This window comes from the organism of the source record quoted next, unplaced genomic scaffold (assembly GCF_019419815.1).
Source record: "Pyrus x bretschneideri cultivar Hongxiangsu unplaced genomic scaffold, Pyrus_bretschneideri_v1 Contig1, whole genome shotgun sequence".
NCBI lineage: Eukaryota > Viridiplantae > Streptophyta > Magnoliopsida > Rosales > Rosaceae > Pyrus > Pyrus x bretschneideri.
In genome coordinates this window covers 16,467,472-16,485,107 of record NW_025999390.1, presented here as the reverse complement: position 1 = coordinate 16,485,107, position 17,636 = coordinate 16,467,472, and the positions used below count along the sequence as shown (strand labels likewise).

The window sequence follows — 17,636 nt, the reverse complement described above, 5'->3', positions numbered from 1 at the left end:
AAAACCGCAGATCTCATACCCAAGTCTCTTTTTCCTCCATTGAAGTTTCTCGCCTTCATCTAGCAGATGCTCATTCCTTCCTCCAAATTTTGCGTCGATTCTAACCCAAATCTTTTCCAACCTCTTTCCACCAAAGATATCACACCCCACCCACCATTATTTATTTATTATTTTAAATTATTTTTGTTTTTTCAAAATTTTAGTACTTAAGTAAATAGGGGTTTAAGAGTCTTCTTTTAAAAGGATAAATATGTTATTAACATTTTCATTAAATGGTGGGTGGGAAAATAAAATACCGGAGTGAGAATATCAGCACTCATAAAAAATTTAAACTTTTATCATTGGAATCTCAAGATTTGAATCCTGAATACACCACTACTTGTGACTCATGTGGAAAATAAAAAACTTTCCATATTTTGTAGTACTATAGTTAATTAGTTTTATGATAAAACATCTACTTTCTTAAATAAATATTTAAATTTTAAAATTTAAAATACACTCAATAGGCAACAAATCGTATATAAATTATAGCCGATTCTGTTTATGCATAGATGTTTGAATCTTTGAATGCAAAAAGAAAATAAATTAACTTTATCTATAGAAAAAGGAGAAGCCTAGTGCTTTATGCATTGGATTGGACTGTTTGACAGGCAATTTGGGAACAGGTGCCAAAGTAATATAAAGAAGAAGATACCATCCATAATCCATGTGTTTAGTTTAATTTAATAGCTGGATTACTTAATTACATTCCGATTCCCAGAACCTTGTTTTAATCCTTTTTTCTCAGTTTTTGTCCTGCTTTCAGACAAAGAGAGAGACACACAGTGTCTGTTGTTTCTTTTCCTTCTTTGGAATATGCAATGTCCTCAAAACAAGAAGCAAAATTACTAAACAAATTATGTCCAACAAGCTTTATAGACACGGTTTGCTTCAACAGTTGTTATTCTAAGTGAACGCCTGTTGACCGTTGACATATGAAACTTGTAAGTTATAACGCATCTTTCACATTCTATATCTTATGTGACGGTCGCATAATCATAAACCTAGGAGAGAAACGTTGTGCAATTATTTCTCCTACATGGGTGTTTGTCGTTGGAATTTCCCTTTATATGTGTTGCTTGTGCTTTACTTTCCTAAATTGGTTCCTCTTACTGTCACTTGCTTAATTGCTAGTGATAATTTAGTTGAATAAAGCTAGACACATCATATATGTTTCAGATACACTGTTATCGACATTTTATCCGTTATACGCATATTTAAAGTAATTTGAATTTGAATACACAACATTATGTTTATATCATAAGAAATTTTAAGGAGACTCTCTCAAAGTGAGATTCTCCGTGGACTCTCTGCCCACATCTCATGTTTTTTGCACGAAAATTGATATTAAAATGTAAGATGACAAAAAGTTCATGGAGAATCATATTTTGAAAGAATCTCTTTAATATGTCTCTGATATCATTCAAGAAATTAATATAACGAGTGTGACAGTACTACTCATCCTAGCTTATGAGTTTGTGACAGGGCAGAATAATAATTGAGTGATACAACCAAATTGAATGATTGTTTTTTTGGTCCCCATTGACATGGAGAGAGGGAGAGAGAGAGAGAGCGCCCATGGCTAATAACTTCACCCTGGTAACAGTTAGGGTTATAATATAATGTCTCGGGTGGTGCTATATGCATACACTTTTTTACTTTCCACATATTTTTTTTATTTTCTAACTGTCGAATCGAATAAATTAAAAAAAAATTAAATGATAAAAATTAATAAAAAAAATGTGACAGCTCCATCTTAATGTCTTTATGAAACCCTGCAAAAATGGGAAGCATCAAATCATACATTACATTATATGCACATGCATATGTATTATTTATCCACATTAAAAATTTAAATGCTCCAACTACCACCCTTTGAGGAGTTTTTCATTTTTAATGTTGACACCTAATTTCTGCTTGCAGATTGCAGGCTGTGAAAAAATTTTATTCCTTTTGATGATTGAATTTAATATAAATTAATGGATTACGTAGCCTTAATAATATACGAAAAAGAAATGAAAAATCCATTTGAGTGCTTTTTCTTGTTGCAATTAGCATTGGAATTGTGCATGGAATAATGTTTGGCTACTAAAAAATAAGTATGAACTTCTATTTAAAATTCTTTATATTTGAATCACAAAGTTTTGTGCCTATGATTAAAACGTTCATACTATGAATCACTTTGTAAAGATCGTCTCTACAAAAATCAATTGAAAAAGAATTGTTACTAGTACTTTAAAATTCTCATTTTGCATTATTCACGAGTGTATTTTTCTTTCTAAATAGAACAAATTTGGACTGTAAAATGAGAATTTTGGAGCACCAATAACAATTCCCTAAAGCTAAGGTCATTTAGTCAATCTATTCTAGAAAATACATAGATGGTTATGCTTTTACCAATCTAGTCATCTGGTTTTATGCAGTTAATGACTAAACGATATTAGTTTTAATTGATTTTTTTTTCAGAGGCAATCTTTATAGATTGATTAATAATATGAACAGTTATAATCATAAAAACGAAGTTTTATGAATCTGAAACAAACAGTTTCAAATAAGAACTCCTACTCGTTATTTGAGTTGCCAATTATTATTCTTATACATGAGCAATGTTCCAAAGTTGATGATGATTTTTTTTTTCCTTTTAAAAAATAAATTTACATGAGCCACTTAGTACTACGATCTAATGGTATTCCTATTCACTTATAAGTAAGAAGTTTTAGATTCGATTATAGCCAAATGCGTGTTTGAACTACATTATTGCTAGTCTATTGTGAGGCTAAGCCCACCCCTCCTCCCTTAATGTAGATAATATCGTTTGTTAAAAAAAAAAAATAAAAAATTTACATGAAAGATCATCAACGGATTCTAAAATCATAAATCGAATATTTAATGATGAATTTTCAGTCCAAAAGGCTTCCATATTCTTCATTCAAATTTCTGCTTTCACCTTTTGCCTCGAAAAATCAATTGTAAATTAATGTTAAAAATGCATGCATCATCTTTACGTTTCTTTAACAAATTCATTCCAATTTCTCATGGTTGATGATTATTTGAAACAAGAATGAGGGTGATTTTTTTTTTTTTTTGAACAAGTGATATTATCTACGCTAAGAAGAGGGAGTGAGCTTAGCCTCACAATGAGTTAGTAATAATGTGATTATCGAATTTAAGATTTCTCACTTACAAATGAAAAGGAGAACGCCGACAAATTAACAATTATTATTCACCTAAAATCTATAGCCCAATATAACATTTGTCATGAACCAAGGTCTAGTCTAGTTTCAAAAAAAAAAAAAAATAAAAAAAAAAAAAAAAAAAAAAAAAAAAGGGTCTAGTCTAATTACATGAAAGTTCGTATCATGTTTAATTGAATGCATGTGGGATATTGACGTTAGCAAAATTTACGCCATTTTCTTATCTATGAAGTTGTCACAATCGAAAGTGTTACAAAATAGTATCCTAGATGGGGTTAGAATCCAAAAAATTAATGGATGCACGTAGACGAGAAACGTCGATATTCTCCTACAAGCAGGATATGACAAGTTACTTTCCATCAAATCAAATCAAATGATGTCATATAATACCTAAAAACTAAATTCACCACTTCAAAGTAACCTCTACCATTCGTCGAGAGGCAATCCCAGACTTCTCTTAAAGACAAAGATTGTTTGCCCTCTCATTTCTAATATTTTTTTGGTTTGTGTGGTCACAATTAAATCATGTTAATATTTTATATTACTATTTATTTTTATTTTATTATCTCTATAAAAAAATAATATAAAATGTTGACATGGCTTAACCATGACCACACAAAACAGGAGGGCACGGAAAGTGGAAGGGCAAACAATCATTTTCCCTCTCAAAGACACCACCGTCCAGGACGGATGGAAGTAAGGACTAAGGTGGTCCCAGGACTACGAAGTTTAAAATATATTATGTGAACGAGGTCTTTCGAGGATTAAATGTTTGGTACGAATCTTTTTTGTGTATACTAAATGTTTGATGAAATATATGATAGACATATCTTAACATGTTGTCTTGACAGGACTTGATAAGTTTTTTCTATATCACTTATTAGATTCTTTCGGCATATACCATTACTTATTAATATGTGTGCAACATGATTTGGCTGACGAAAACAAACCACCAAACATTCGGGGAAATGCCTTTGTGAATAGGCTGAATTTTTGTTTACGCACTCAGTTCCTATCTAAAAAATTTGTCTTTAACACTAGGACTCCTTAAGTTCAAATTCTAGATCTGCCACTCCCACCATCCTCATTCCTAGACCTGGCAATTTCTTACACGACTCAGTTAACACAACATGTAAACAACACCAAAATAAAGGATTTCGTGTTAACAATGATAACTAATCGAGTTGTTATTGTGCCACATGAGAAGAACCCCCTTAATAATGGGTCATTCACAAGTTTACACGAAGGTGACACTTGGATAACCTGTTCGATACGTTAAGAAAACAGTTATTTTGATGATTTTAATTTTTTATAACTAAAAAAACTTACTACAAAATACAAGTGTCATAGACTATATATAAAGATAGATTGTAATATTAAATATGTATTATATATTCTTTATAAATTTTAAAAAAAAAATTAAGTTTTATTTATTTTATAGTACACAATGGGCGATGAGTCAAAATTACAAAACATAGTAAAGTCTAATAAAACAAATATTAAGATAATATATCAAGCTAATCCAATTATTGCCACATCCGCCCAGATCATTCCAGGGCACGCTCACCACGTAGCACATATTGCCTTGGGCTTACTCCCTCACGTTTTGTTTTTGGAAGACATCCAGTTCACCCATATGAGATTGCTCTAGCCCCCTTCTCGCTTAACTTCAGAGTTTCTACGAAAGCCAAAGCCAGTGAGCTCTCAAAAGGCCTCGTACTAGGGAGGGATGAAAATATACATATAAGGATCACTCCCCTGGACGATGTGGGATGTTACAAATACTATTTCCTTTGGTGATTGATGAAAATGGAATGGTTTTATTGTAAAATACATGCAAGGTTCCTCAACCTTGAAACACAACTCTCTTCATTTTACATATTCTTGAACATTTGGTATTTTGTAGTAATGTACTAATATTTTTTCATTAGATTCTTATTTTGGGATATGTAATGCTTTTTTTTTTTTTTTTTTTTGAGAAAGGAATATGTAATACTCGAAAGATAAATGTTTTATTTTTTATTTTTTATGTTTTGAATTAATATTTATGTTACAATGTTGTATGCATATACTAATTTTATAATATTTTCCTTTTATTTTTTGGTTGAATTATGTTTTTCATTTTCATCATTTATTGGTTTAAAATATATTTTATTTAATAGATAACGAGTCAGGTCATATTATCTATTAATTTTAACGGATGGATTTCGAGTTGGATCATATTACCCATTTACTTTAATTGATGTTACATGACATGATCTGTTAAGATATTAAATATGTTATGAACATGAAAAACACAACACGAATATCAATACCAAGACAAATGCAACTTGTTTTTTTATTTTTATTTTTTGTTCAATGACAAATGCAACTAGTTACTCACTTGTAAATTGCCAAAGTTTCCCTCAAAGTTCATCAATTTTACAAACCCACCCCACAAAATAGTGAAATACTAGCAAACAAGGCGCCTTGTCATTCATTATTCTCTGTAGCAAGTCCTTCCCATAGTGTTTATGTGGGAACCAGGTATTTGCTCATCGTACTCAAATTGGGACCAATTTTGTAGGACATTTTGATGCATTGAAATTGAACCTTATCTAAAAGATTGCAACCCAAATTGCCCATTCCCAGTTGCCCTTTTACTCATTTCATTTTTTTTTAAATGATAAACATACACATTTTATAGCAGCTTGTACATACTTGTGTTTCGTTATGTTCGTTGTTTTCGTTTGATTTATTCAACTAGGATGACCATAAATAAAGAGAGATGCGTGAGAAGTCAAAAGTCACACTGCATGTTAGTAATTTATTTATAATATTATATCTATTTAGTAATGCTTATAATATACTTATATCCATTTAGTAAGGGCTGGTTTGGAGTTCAGTGTTTGGTAAATAAAAAAACATATATTTTTTTCTTCTCAAAATCATGGGTTGAAAAAGACCAAAACAACATAAAACAAAAGCAAATCTACACATGCCTCTCAAAATTTTATTTATTTTTCATTGAAGACGGATGAATAGAACCAATTAATGAAACTTTCATATTGAAATCCTACCTCATATTTGACACCCTTGTTTTTTTTTTTTTTTTTTTTTTTTTTGCTAAGAACACTTTTATTACTATAGTTTACCCAATACTTACCTGCTTCTTTTCACAGTTGTTTATTCTCATAGCACAGCTAGAAGTAGATTTAAAAAAAGCACAGCAATCCCAAACTAGCCCTAATATTTATGATTAAGTACAAAAAAATTAAAGAAGGAAGCACTTTTATACATAAGTTAAAAGGTAATTTGTTGTTAAGTGAAATGTCTTAGATTCGATTTTTGCCAAATGCAAATTTGAATCACATTATTGCTAGCACATTGTGAGGCTTATCCACTCCCCCTGCCCCTTAGTGTAAATAATATCGTTTATTAAAAAAAAGATTATTTGCTGTTGGTATTTCAAGAAAGTTGTTACTTTGGACTTTTAGAATGTTACATACCTTTTAACTGGAGTGTTATTTTTTCAACTGAATAATAAGAGCTCATTTGAAAGTACTTTGAATATTGCTGAAAGCGTTTTTGATAAAAATATTTTTTGAATCAATCCTTAGTTAAAATACAAATAAATCCTACAAAAATACTACTAAAATACTTTTTGAAAGAGTGTGCTTCTTGAATAAAGCATCCAGTATATACCATACGCACATGACATACGAAAATTCTCGTTCAGCAAACAACATGTAATTAATAAACGTGGTTGTACTCAAAAGTTTCTAGTTGTCCACCATTTACCAGCTAAACCCCCTCACTTGTCCAAATCCATACAAATTGCAAAATCCGAAAAAGGGGAAAAAGGTGAAAGGAAAATTCGCCATGCAATTATACAAGTCCTTTTTGGTAATTTCAGACTTTCCTTTTAATTCCACTTTCGTCGCCCTGTGTCCGAGTTCTGAGTCTGAGACTCTCTGCAAGCAGGAGGGACTCAGCGGCGGAGAGAGAAAAAAAGTTAGAGAGAGAGAGAGAGAGAGCGAGCGAGAGGGAGGAAAACGAAACGCCTCGAAGCGCAAAACCCTAGAAACGCGAATTTTTCTTCTTTCTCTCATGGATAATTTATCACATTCTCGGCATCCAAACAGGTCTTCTTCCGCGAAAATGATGAACAATGGCGGCCTGTTAGCCAAGACGCTCTACGACGACGTTTACGGCGGTCCGCCGAAGTTCGGCCTCTCGTCCCTCTCGCCCCGCCTGGAGGACTACAGCGAGATTTTCGGGAGCTTCCACGCGTCACGCGCCTCGTCGATTCCGGTGCTGGACGTTCCCACCGTCGACGAAAACGAGGTCTTCTTCGATGTGCGGAGCTCCGGCTTCGACTACAGCGAGGTCTTCGGCGGCTTTAACGGCCTGGATTTCGCCGTCGCGTACGACGACCTGGCTGATCAATCCCACGGCGGCGGCGGCGATTCCTCCGACGAAGCCTGGTATGATCATGCATGTTTTTGTTAAATTCTCGGTCAAAATTTGTTTCCTAAGTAAATATGTTATTTTTATTTTTTACTGAAATGTGAATAGCATTTTGGGGAACATTTTTGAGCAATTTGGGGAAAAATCTATGTCTTTCTATTTTTTGTGAGTTTTGAGTGGGAACTGTAAACTTGGTGACCAAAACAAAACAAAGTCTTGTGGATTTAGGTATTGGGGTTGATTTAATGAGGTAATTAATAACCTTTGATCTGGGTTTTTTCCGGGTTGGATAAGTAAGAAATAGTGACCTCGAGGAACTTGTAGCTCAAAGTGGTTAAGCGCGTTTACTCTTGCACCCGAGCTCTGTGTTCAAATCGGGCCTCCCGGAATATGGATTGTATAGAAAAAAGAAAGTAAGAAATAGTGTCCAAGGGGAGGTTATTTATTTGATAAAAGTTCGATTGAAGTAAAATTTTGACTTCTATGATTGTGGAAAGGCGAGATAAATGTGTTTACCCTGGAGTTGGAGACTAACTTCTCTGTTAGGATCTGTGGGTTGTTTTGGTTGAAGGTTGTGACACAGCCCGTGTTCAACACCTCTCTTGATAAGCTTCTTGATCAATCTAATCATGTACTAATGTATCTGAGTGAATTTCTTTACACATGGAAGTATGAAAGAACAAGAAACATAATTGTTTTGTCTATCATTGCAATAGTAAATGAGGAATAAAAAGATTTTTTATACTTAATTTGAACCATGTAATGCTATAATTTGATGTTAGAATATGTTTTTCTGGTTTCCTCATTCATAGGACTCCTGCAGAATCTGGTTCTCTGTCAGAAGGGTCGGATGATTGCGGAAAGAACCAATGCTCAAATGGAGATCCTTACCAGTCATTTGATGGCAGTACAGATTTCAGCATGGCATATCATACAGCTCATCAAACAGGCAGTAAAGATTCTCTGAATGGGATGACATATGTAACTCAGGCACATGTTGTTCCTGGATACACATTTGTGCTGGATGAAATCACTCCCTCCCAACAGACAGAACATGAGAATCCAATCTTTCAAGTAGCTGATGATAGCAAATTAAATATGAACTCCAATGTGGAAGTGGTGAATCAAAAGTATCTCAAAAAGACCATGTCACACCCCCCTAATGGTAGTTCTTCCGGACAGGCATTTGGAGACAACCTTAAACATGAAAGAGGACATGGTAGATATGGTTCTCATCATAGAAGGCCGTTTGTGACTGTATCAGACATAAGCCTTAGAACTCAGCCCTCTCAGTTGCCACCACCCTCTCGACCACCGCCCATACTGGATGGAAGCAGTGGTGATTCTGGTAGATTGTCCTCAAATTCTAACACGATTGCTTCTGATGGGACTACAGGTGATAGTTCACCCCGGTTCTTTGATGTCGAAGTGGATGCAAGTTCATCTGCAGCAATCTCTGCTGCTGCTATGAGAGAAGCGATGGAGAAAGCTAAAGTACAACTGAAAAGTGCAAAAGAGTTAATGCAGAGGAGGAAAGATGGGTTCCAAACCTGTACAACATCGGGTTCAAAGAAAGAAATGAAAGAGAAGGAAGGAATGGTGGGTAAAATTGTTGATGACTGCGATGGTGTGAAAGATGAGGGAGTGCAGGGCACTTCTGTACGAGAAGATGGTAGAATGAAATTTGTTGTTAAGAAGGAAAGGCGGAAATCTTCAAAGACGACCAAAGAAGTTCCAGAATTTTTAGAAGATGAAATATTATTAAATGTGGCTAAACATTTTGAACAAGAGAAGCATGGGAATGGGTCTTTCAAAATTGATGACGCTAATGAATGGCAGGAAGAGACACAATATTTTGAATTGGCGGCAATTGATGAGTCCAAGAAGGCTTTTGAGCAGGAAAACAAAGAGAAGATTTTGGTTCAGAGCGGAAAAAGTCACGAGAACAGGCATAAAGAAAAGGCAACCATGGAAGCATTAGAGCAGAAAGAAGAAATCGATAAGAAAGTAAAAGTAGTTATTGAAGAGGAACCAGAGAAGCAACCTCGTGGATGGGAGGAATGCAATGCAAGACCCAAAGCGTCTAATGAGGCATGCAGTCGAAAAGAGCATGACAAAAAGGTGAAAGTGGCTGAAAAATTCGTGAGAACGGACAGCATGAGATGAGTTCTAGAATGGGGACTCTACCTGCAGAACCTGAGAAGCAAAGAGATGCTGAAAAATCAGAAAAGCATGACATTGTGCTGGAGGTTCAAGAGCAGGCCAGGAAGCAGAAGGTAAATGATAAAAGAATTAGAAGTGACAAAAGACTCAAGGAATCTCGTGGCACAAAAAGTTTTGAACAGAGACAAGAAGAAGCTTTGAAGCAGGAAGAGAAGGAAAAAAGGCTTAAAGAGGCATTTGAACAAGCAGAAAATGAGAAGAAACTGAAAAAGGTTCTTCAGCAGGAAGAAAATGAGATGAGGTTAAAGGAGGTTGCTCTTGAGCAGGTAGAAAATGAGAAAAGGCTGAAAAAAGCTCTTGAGTTGCGAGAGACTGAGAAGAAACTAAAAGAGGCTGCTGAACGGGAAAATAAGAAGAAACAGAAAGAGGCTGCTCAAATAGAAGAATATGAGAAGCGGATAAAAGAAGCTCTCGAGAGGGAAGAATATGAGAAGAGACAACAAGATGCCTGTGAAAGAAAGGAAGCTGAGCAAAGAATAAAAATGGCCCATGCTTGTGAGCAGCAATATGACATAAATGGATTAATGAAGGCTCAGGACAAAGAAGGAACTGAGGGAAGATTAAATGAAACTTTTGGGCAAGTTAGAACTGAAAGCACGTTAGAAGAGGCTAATGAGTCAGAACAGACTGGGAAGACTGTTAAAGTTGCTGGTGACTGGGAAGAACTGAATGTCCTAAACACAACAAATGAGGGGACAGAGAGGAATGAAAACGGTCAGACTTTGTACATGAAACAGGAGGATCTCAGGGTATCTGGTGATACATGTAACCAGGATTGTAATCAGAACTCTCAAGCGACTCAACTATCCAATAAGCATGATAAAAGCAGTGAAACAGTGGCAGCAACACAAGAAGTCCCTGCTCATGAAGGAAATGGAGAGAAAAGGACTGAACACAACAATAGTGATACACAGCCAGAAGTAGTACGAGTAAGCATGCTAATTGATTTGGAGCTTAAAGCATCTGACGCATCTGCACACCATTTAGAAAATGGAGAGAACTGGTTCAAAAGGGAAGATGCCAGTGAGTCTCTTCCCGTAGATGACAGTGTCAAGAAAGCAAGTGAAGAAATTAGGGCTGAACCTAAAGCTAGCAAAGGGGAATTGGGGGCATTTGAAATCGACAATGTGCTGGTTGATGAAAAGCTCAAAGAATCTGGCATGGCCCAGCAAGGCACACAAGAAGGAAATAGCCAAGTTGCTGTGGAAGATGCCTATGAGTCGGTTCCTTTAGACATTCACATGAAGAAAGCCGGAGAACCTGGCAGTCGCTTTGGACCACCACGGGTTGAGCAATTTAATCAAATGGATTTTGATCATGAAGCTAAAAAGGACTTAAAGGAAGTTGAAGCTGCCTCAATCAGAGAAGAAAACAAGAAAGAATACTCGACACCTAAACTGGTGAGAGAGTTTGTTGAAAATAAAAGGAAAACAGCAGCAGCTCATCCAGCCATGACAGAATTAAACAGCCAGAAATCATCTGGGCAATTTAATGCAGGTCAGCCACCAGAGAGAAAAGAGAAGAGTCTTAAGGAGACCGTTAAAAATGGGGAAAAAGAAAATGAAAGATTGAAAAGAGAAAGAGAGCTTGAAAATGAGCGCCTTAGAAAGATAGAGGAAGAAAGAGAAAGGGAGAGAGAAAGAGAAAAAGATAGGATGGCTGTTGATAGAGCGACACTTGAAGCTCGTGAATGGCCGTTTTTGGATGCCCGTGATAGGACAGAATCAGCTGCTATTGAGAGAGCATCAGCTGAAGCTCGACAAAGAACAATGGCAGAGGCTCGTGAAAGACTGGAGAAGGCATGTGCAGAGGCCAGGGAGAAGTCATTAGCAGGGATGACAGCCATGGAGGCCAGGCTCAAGGCAGAGCGTGCCGCAGTAGAGAGAGCAACTGCAGAGGCTCGAGAGCGTGCTGCAGAAAAAGCAATGGCTGAAAGGGCTGTATATGAAGCAAGAGAGCGTGTGCAAAGATCTGTTTCTGATAAATTCTATACTTCGTCTACAAATATTGGCTTAAGGCACTGCTCTTCATCGTCGGTGAGTATATTTTTTTTCCTGCTGGATTTATCATCCTTTTAATTAATTCATATTGTCAAACAGCGATCTGAACTGGCTGGTAATTCATAGGATCTACCGGACAGCACTAGGGGATCAAGATATCCATATTCCTCAGTATATGGTGGTACGTGATTTTTAATGCTCCAATGGTTATTTAAGCAAACTTTCTTTGAACTTTTCATAGTTTCCATCAATATTTGAGTTATTGATCGGTTGGCTCTAAACTTTTGTTCTTTTTTCAAAACTTTCTATTACAGAGAGATATGAGGTGGTGGAAGGTGAATCAGCCCAAAGGTGTAAAGCTAGGCTAGAGAGGCATGCTAGAACAGCTGAACGAGCGGTATGATTTTAAATCATTTATAATCTATGAGTGGTTTAGTCTTACCCGGCATTATAATTCCAAGCTTTCTGGGACTGTTTCAGGCAAAAGCTCTTGCGGAGAAGAATACGCGCGATCTTCTTGCACAAAGAGAGCAAGCAGAGAGAAATGTAATTATTCTCTCCACATTAAATGAACTTTTATGACTTCGAATTGTTGTTTCATTTCTCGCTGATTGTCTCGGATCTAATTCTGTTTGCAGAGATTAGCCGAGACTCTGGATGCAGAAGTCAGGAGGTGGTCAAGTGGAAAAGAAGGCAACTTGCGTGCATTACTTTCAACTTTGCAATATGTAGGTGTTACTGATCTGCATACGTTTGGGCATTCATTCTTCATTGACTTCCTTGATCACTTGAGTTTAATTTAACAAAAATAGAACGTATCAGCGAATGAACCTGTTATCTTCAGTTGCATAGAGCTAGGCTCAATCAAATGGTTAATTGACTAGACGTTTTTCATTGACAGATCCTTGGGGCTGATAGTGGTTGGCAGCCTGTTCCCTTGACAGAAGTCATAACGGCTGCAGCAGTAAAGAGAGCTTACCGGAAAGCCACTCTATGCGTTCATCCTGACAAATTACAACAACGGGGTGCAAGCATTCACCAGAAGTACATATGCGAGAAAGTTTTCGATCTTCTAAAGGTGCGTCAAGTGCAGTTGTCTGTTTGTGCCTTGAGTGATTTCTAGTTGTGCTTCTTCTTCTTCACTTGTTTGATTTTGTTCGTTGGTCTGGTTTAATACAGGAAGCTTGGAACAAATTCAACTCCGAAGAGCGGTAGCGCCGGCTTTTACGCATGCAAATTTTATGTAATTTGATTTTTTTTTTTACCGCGAGTAATTATGTATCCTTGGCTCAAAAGAATCCTTGTTGGGTAAATTATAATTGAATGAAATATGGTGGTTGTATGTTCAAAATTTGGAAGACCAACGGGCACATTCTCTCTGAAGTAAAGGCATGTATAATAAATAAAAAGAAGGAACATCTTAAATCTCCACCCGACCAAACTTAAAGACAAAAATTGAGTTATAAAAGCTAGAGAGGCTTACAGATGACTATTTTGCATGTGACAATCATGACGCCTCATGATGTATAACTGCTGGAGTTTGACCCTTTTCTTGTTGATCTCTATCATTTTATACTGCTACTAATTATGATTGTATCTGTCTTTGCTTCTATACATTTGGTTGTTGTAAATTGTTAAATGTCTACTGTACTGCCCATGTTCTCTTTTCTGCACTAGGGTTTAGGTCAATTTTACGTCATAAAAAATGCGTTGTCTCCCCGAGCATGAGTGTATTTTGAAATGTCAATATCAACTTTCATGTATTTTTAACTAAAAAAGGAAAGTAAATGTTGTATGATGCTCGCACGTCAATGAGTCATGTGTTTCTTGTATTCAATCAATAAGAGTAATGTAAGGGAGACCATATTTTTTAGATGGTGATTCCCTCCACCCCCTTCCCTCTTTTCACAGTTTTTTTTTTCCCTGCTCTTTACTTTTTTCTTCTCTCTCCCTGCAAGATGAAATCCTAAGCATTCAAACAGGAGGGGAGGGAAAATCCTGAGCATTCAAACAAGAGAGGAGGGAAAAAAAAAAGGAGGGAGATAATCCTTGTTCATATTATTTTACCAATATTCATGTACAATGTGATGTGACAAGTGACACATAACAAACATTCAATGACATGAACTTATTAATTCACGTGTCAAGTACACATCACATGCAACATCATGTGGTACATGAATGTGATAAAAAGTACGTGCCCTCTTTAGCATTTTCGCGTAATTATTTTTTTCAAGATTATTTAGTTCTATAGTTTAAGGAAATTTCTATTTGTAAGTAAGAAATTGTAAATTTAATTTTCATAAAGACGAATTCAAATAAAATTATTATGATTTTTCACTCAATATGAATAATCTCGTTAAGTTTATATTTTTTTCTAAGTTCGAATAACAATAAACAATTTGATGAGCCATGTGGATGCGGCGTCTCTTCCGGCTCTATATTTCCTTAATAACGCCGTATAAGACTTGGCTTCCATATCCTAACATGTTGGAGAAGGAAGCAAGCCGAGAGTGCCAGTGAGAGAGTATAACCTTAGATGTAAGACGTTCCCTCACCCCAATTGATGGCCGCCCTAACTCGTCCTATACGTTCCCTCCACCTTCCCGCCAAATGCTATTTCAATGGCTTCCACACCCACCACCTGTTTGATGAAACGTCTCACAGAGATATCTACTCGCTCAACTCCCTGCTCGCCTCTTACACTCGCAACGGACAATTTTCCTCTACATGGGCTCTCTTCTGCCGCGTTCATCGCTTGAAATCCGACCTCAATGCCTACACTTTCACTCCGGTGCTTGGTGCCTGCAGGGCTCTTCCCCGCCCTGAACGTGGCAGGCAAGTCCATTGCCTGATGATCAAAAGTGGCTCCGAGTCAGGAACCGTGGCAAAGACTGCCGTCATGGACATGTACTCCAAATATGGGTTTTTGGAGGACTCTGTCAGAGCCTTTGAGGAGATGGAGTTCAAGGATGTTGTGACTTGGAACGCTTTGCTTTCGAGCTTTTTAAGGCATGGGCTTGCCCGAGAAGCGGTTGGTGTTTTTCAAGCAATGAGGAAGGAAAGAGTGGAGTTCAGCGAGTTCACTATGTGTTCTCTGCTTAAAGCTTGTGCCTTTTCCAAGGCCTTTCGACAAGGCAAGCAGGTTCATGGGATGGTGGTTGTGATGGGCCGCGATATGGTGATTTTGGGCACCGCTTTGATTGATTTCTACTCTGCTGTTGGATGTATGAGTGAAGCCATGAAAGTGTTCTCGAGCTTGAATTGTCGAAAGGATGATGTCATTTTCAATTCTCTAGTTTCCGGGTGTGTTCGAAACAAGAAGTATGAAGAGGCATTGTCGATTATGTCCGCCATGAAACCGAATGTAATTGCACTTACTAGCGCTCTTGCTGCTTGCTCAGAGAATTCGAATTTGTGGATTGGGAAGCAGATACACTGCGTGGCAATGCGTCATGGGTTCATATCCGATACCCAAATGTGCAATATTTTGCTGGACATGTATGCAAAGTGTGGGAAAATTTTGAATGCTCGATCTTTGTTCAATGGAATTCGTAATAAAGATGTGGTTTCGTGGACAAGCATGATTGATGCATATGGAAGTCATGGGAATGGGGTTGAAGCTCTTGATCTGTTCAACAAGATGGGGGAAGAAAGAACTGGAGTGTTGCCGAATTCTGTGACTTTTCTTGCTGTTCTCTCAGCTTGTGGGCACTCAGGGCTGGTGGAGCAAGGTCGAGAGTGTTTTAATTTGGCGATAGAGAAGCATGGTCTGGGCCTGGTTCCGGAGCACTATGTCTGCTTCATGGATATGTTAGGCCGAGCCGGTCAGATAGATGAAGTGTGGTGTGTGTTTGATGATATGGTTAAGCATGGCATTAGGCCTACAGCAGCAGTCTGGTCAGCATTGTTGAATGCTTGTAGCCTTAATCTGGATGTTAAAAGGGGTGAGCTTGCTGCTAAGCATCTTCTGCAGTTAGAGCCCGATAAGCCCGGGAATTATGTTCTGATATCGAATTTTTATGCAACCATCGGAAGGTGGGATTCTGTAGATGAATTCAGGAGTGTAATGGAGACGAAAGGACTGGTTAAGGAAGTCGGAAGTAGCTGGGTTACTGATTCGCACTACCATGAACATGCCACCAGCCTTTCTGTTTGAGAAATCAAGACTAGTAAGAGAACATCTTTTGTTATGGATGCTAAGCTGGGGAAGGGCCGAACCCTCCATTTCATAGATAACAAATTCAAAGGCACAATGATTTCATATACAGGAGAAACTTGCTTAATTCAACCATCGTCGATCTTCTCTAAATGTCGACAGGTTAGAACGTCCGTAAGACATGGAGAAATGCAGTGGAATTTCTTCATTCTGATTTAGCCTTGTTTTCTACCTTCTCCTCTTGGACTGGTGGAACGACAACCCTAAATGTCCATATTGCCAGCAGAGTGGCCTCTATCGGGGCAAGCCAGTAAACCATGATATGCTCCTTGGTAATATGGTCGCCGCGAGCATAAGCCCATCCCATCACCTGCCAAAGTCCACAAAGTTCAGGTTTAGTGGATTCAAGTTTCGTAAATTAAATCTCAGCAAGCCGAAACAGATTTACAGACGTGAAGAATCGTTGTAGGTACTTACAGAGGCTGGGCTCATGCAACCACCAGTCAGATCAGAGCCAAGAATATGAAGAGTTAACTTAGAAACACTGGAAATCCACGTCTTCGTGAAGAAACTCCCAGGGATTTTTCTGGCGAGTCCAAGCGAGATAGTAACAATTGCAAACGTCAGCAATCCTTCTGTAAGAGCACCTCGATGGATGTCAACGTTCAAACGAGGCCCCAGACCTATTTCGGGAAAGGTCGCAATTAAGAACCTAACCCCAGCAATAGAGCCAATAACCTGAAGAGAGGTAAAAGAAGATCATCGACTTTCCATCTATCCAGACAAAATTTTCTATCTAGATTCCGTTATTTTAGTTATAATTTTCTCTCTATCCAAACAAACCATCAACAAGTCAAAGGGGGTCACCTGAGCAGGGATTCTGGCAGCAACAGTGAAAAGAAAGCGCCTGAAGCCCCCGGTGAACGCGCCGATCAACACGGTCAAAGGATTGTAGGTGCCACCGTTGGTCACCTTACCCAGCAACGCAAAGAAAAACATGTTCAAAATCGAAAGGGCGCACTTGATAATCTCACCGCTGGGTCCGTGGCCAAACCCCAGAAAGCTAAACACGTAGATCTTAATCAGGACCCCCGACCATACCCACATAAACGAGATTACCAAATCCGACGCGAGCAAACCAATCCCCCCCATTTCTGCCGCGCAGCAATCTGAACCGTCGGTCGGTCAGCCGGGCCGGGCGGACGATGGTGGCCGAAACTGCCTTCCGAGAATTCGAAGGAAGACGACTGGTTTACTGCGACGGGAAATAAAAAATGAAAATCGTTGGAGGGACGACATTGACGCTTGTATTTTTGAAAGACGAGGTGAGATGACCAGAATAACTTTCGCTGTTTTTTCTGTCGGATTGGAGATTCTTGGGCCTTTTTTCTGCTTATTTTACAAGCCCACCATAACGGGCCTTTTTTTTTTTATTTTGGGCTGAAATCGAGAATTAAAACATTAGATGTGATCATTAATAAACTGTTTTCGATATTATCTGAACGTGAGTAATCATGTATTCTTTAATCACGAGATGATCATAAAAATATTTCTGTAAGCCAATATTCCTAC

General features: G+C 37.6%; 3 protein-coding genes across 3 annotated transcripts; 2 read left to right on the top strand and 1 right to left on the bottom strand.

Moving 5' to 3' along the window:
* The first annotated feature begins 7,149 nt into the window (after positions 1-7,149).
* LOC103939265 (auxilin-like protein 1) lies at positions 7,150-13,336 on the top strand. The gene is given in 9 exon segments (XM_048589198.1): positions 7,150-7,699; positions 8,495-9,846; positions 9,849-11,941; positions 12,032-12,086; positions 12,220-12,302; positions 12,386-12,451; positions 12,544-12,633; positions 12,807-12,983; positions 13,085-13,336. Coding segments are annotated over 9 exon segments (4,278 nt in total). The 5' UTR covers positions 7,150-7,373; the 3' UTR covers positions 13,121-13,336.
* A 921-nt stretch (positions 13,337-14,257) lies between these two features.
* On the top strand, positions 14,258-16,064 carry LOC103960875 (pentatricopeptide repeat-containing protein At5g66500, mitochondrial-like). The gene has a single exon (XM_009373367.3). It carries the CDS (start codon positions 14,472-14,474, stop codon positions 16,062-16,064), a length of 1,593 nt encoding a protein of 530 aa, XP_009371642.2. The 5' UTR covers positions 14,258-14,471.
* A 46-nt stretch (positions 16,065-16,110) lies between these two features.
* Positions 16,111-17,216, bottom strand: LOC103939264 (probable aquaporin SIP2-1). Its single transcript, XM_018645478.2, has 3 exons — positions 16,932-17,216; positions 16,542-16,802; positions 16,111-16,434 (listed from the first exon to the last, which is right to left on the bottom strand). The coding sequence occupies exons 1-3, from the start codon at positions 17,214-17,216 to the stop codon at positions 16,270-16,272; spliced, it is 711 nt and encodes a 236-aa protein (XP_018500994.2). The 3' UTR covers positions 16,111-16,269.
* Positions 17,217-17,636: the final 420 nt, after the last annotated feature.

Coding starts and splice junctions, on each gene's coding strand:
- LOC103939264 (XM_018645478.2), bottom strand. CDS start 17,216: ATGGGGGGGATTGGTTTGCTCGCGTCGGATTTGGTAATCTCGTTTATG. Junction 16,803..16,931: donor CTGCCAGAATCCCTGCTCAG/GTGACCCCCTTT, acceptor ACCTCTCTTCAG/GTTATTGGCTCTATTGCTGG. Junction 16,435..16,541: donor GTTGCATGAGCCCAGCCTCT/GTAAGTACCTAC, acceptor GGACTTTGGCAG/GTGATGGGATGGGCTTATGC.
- LOC103960875 (XM_009373367.3), top strand. CDS start 14,472: ATGGCCGCCCTAACTCGTCCTATACGTTCCCTCCACCTTCCCGCCAAA.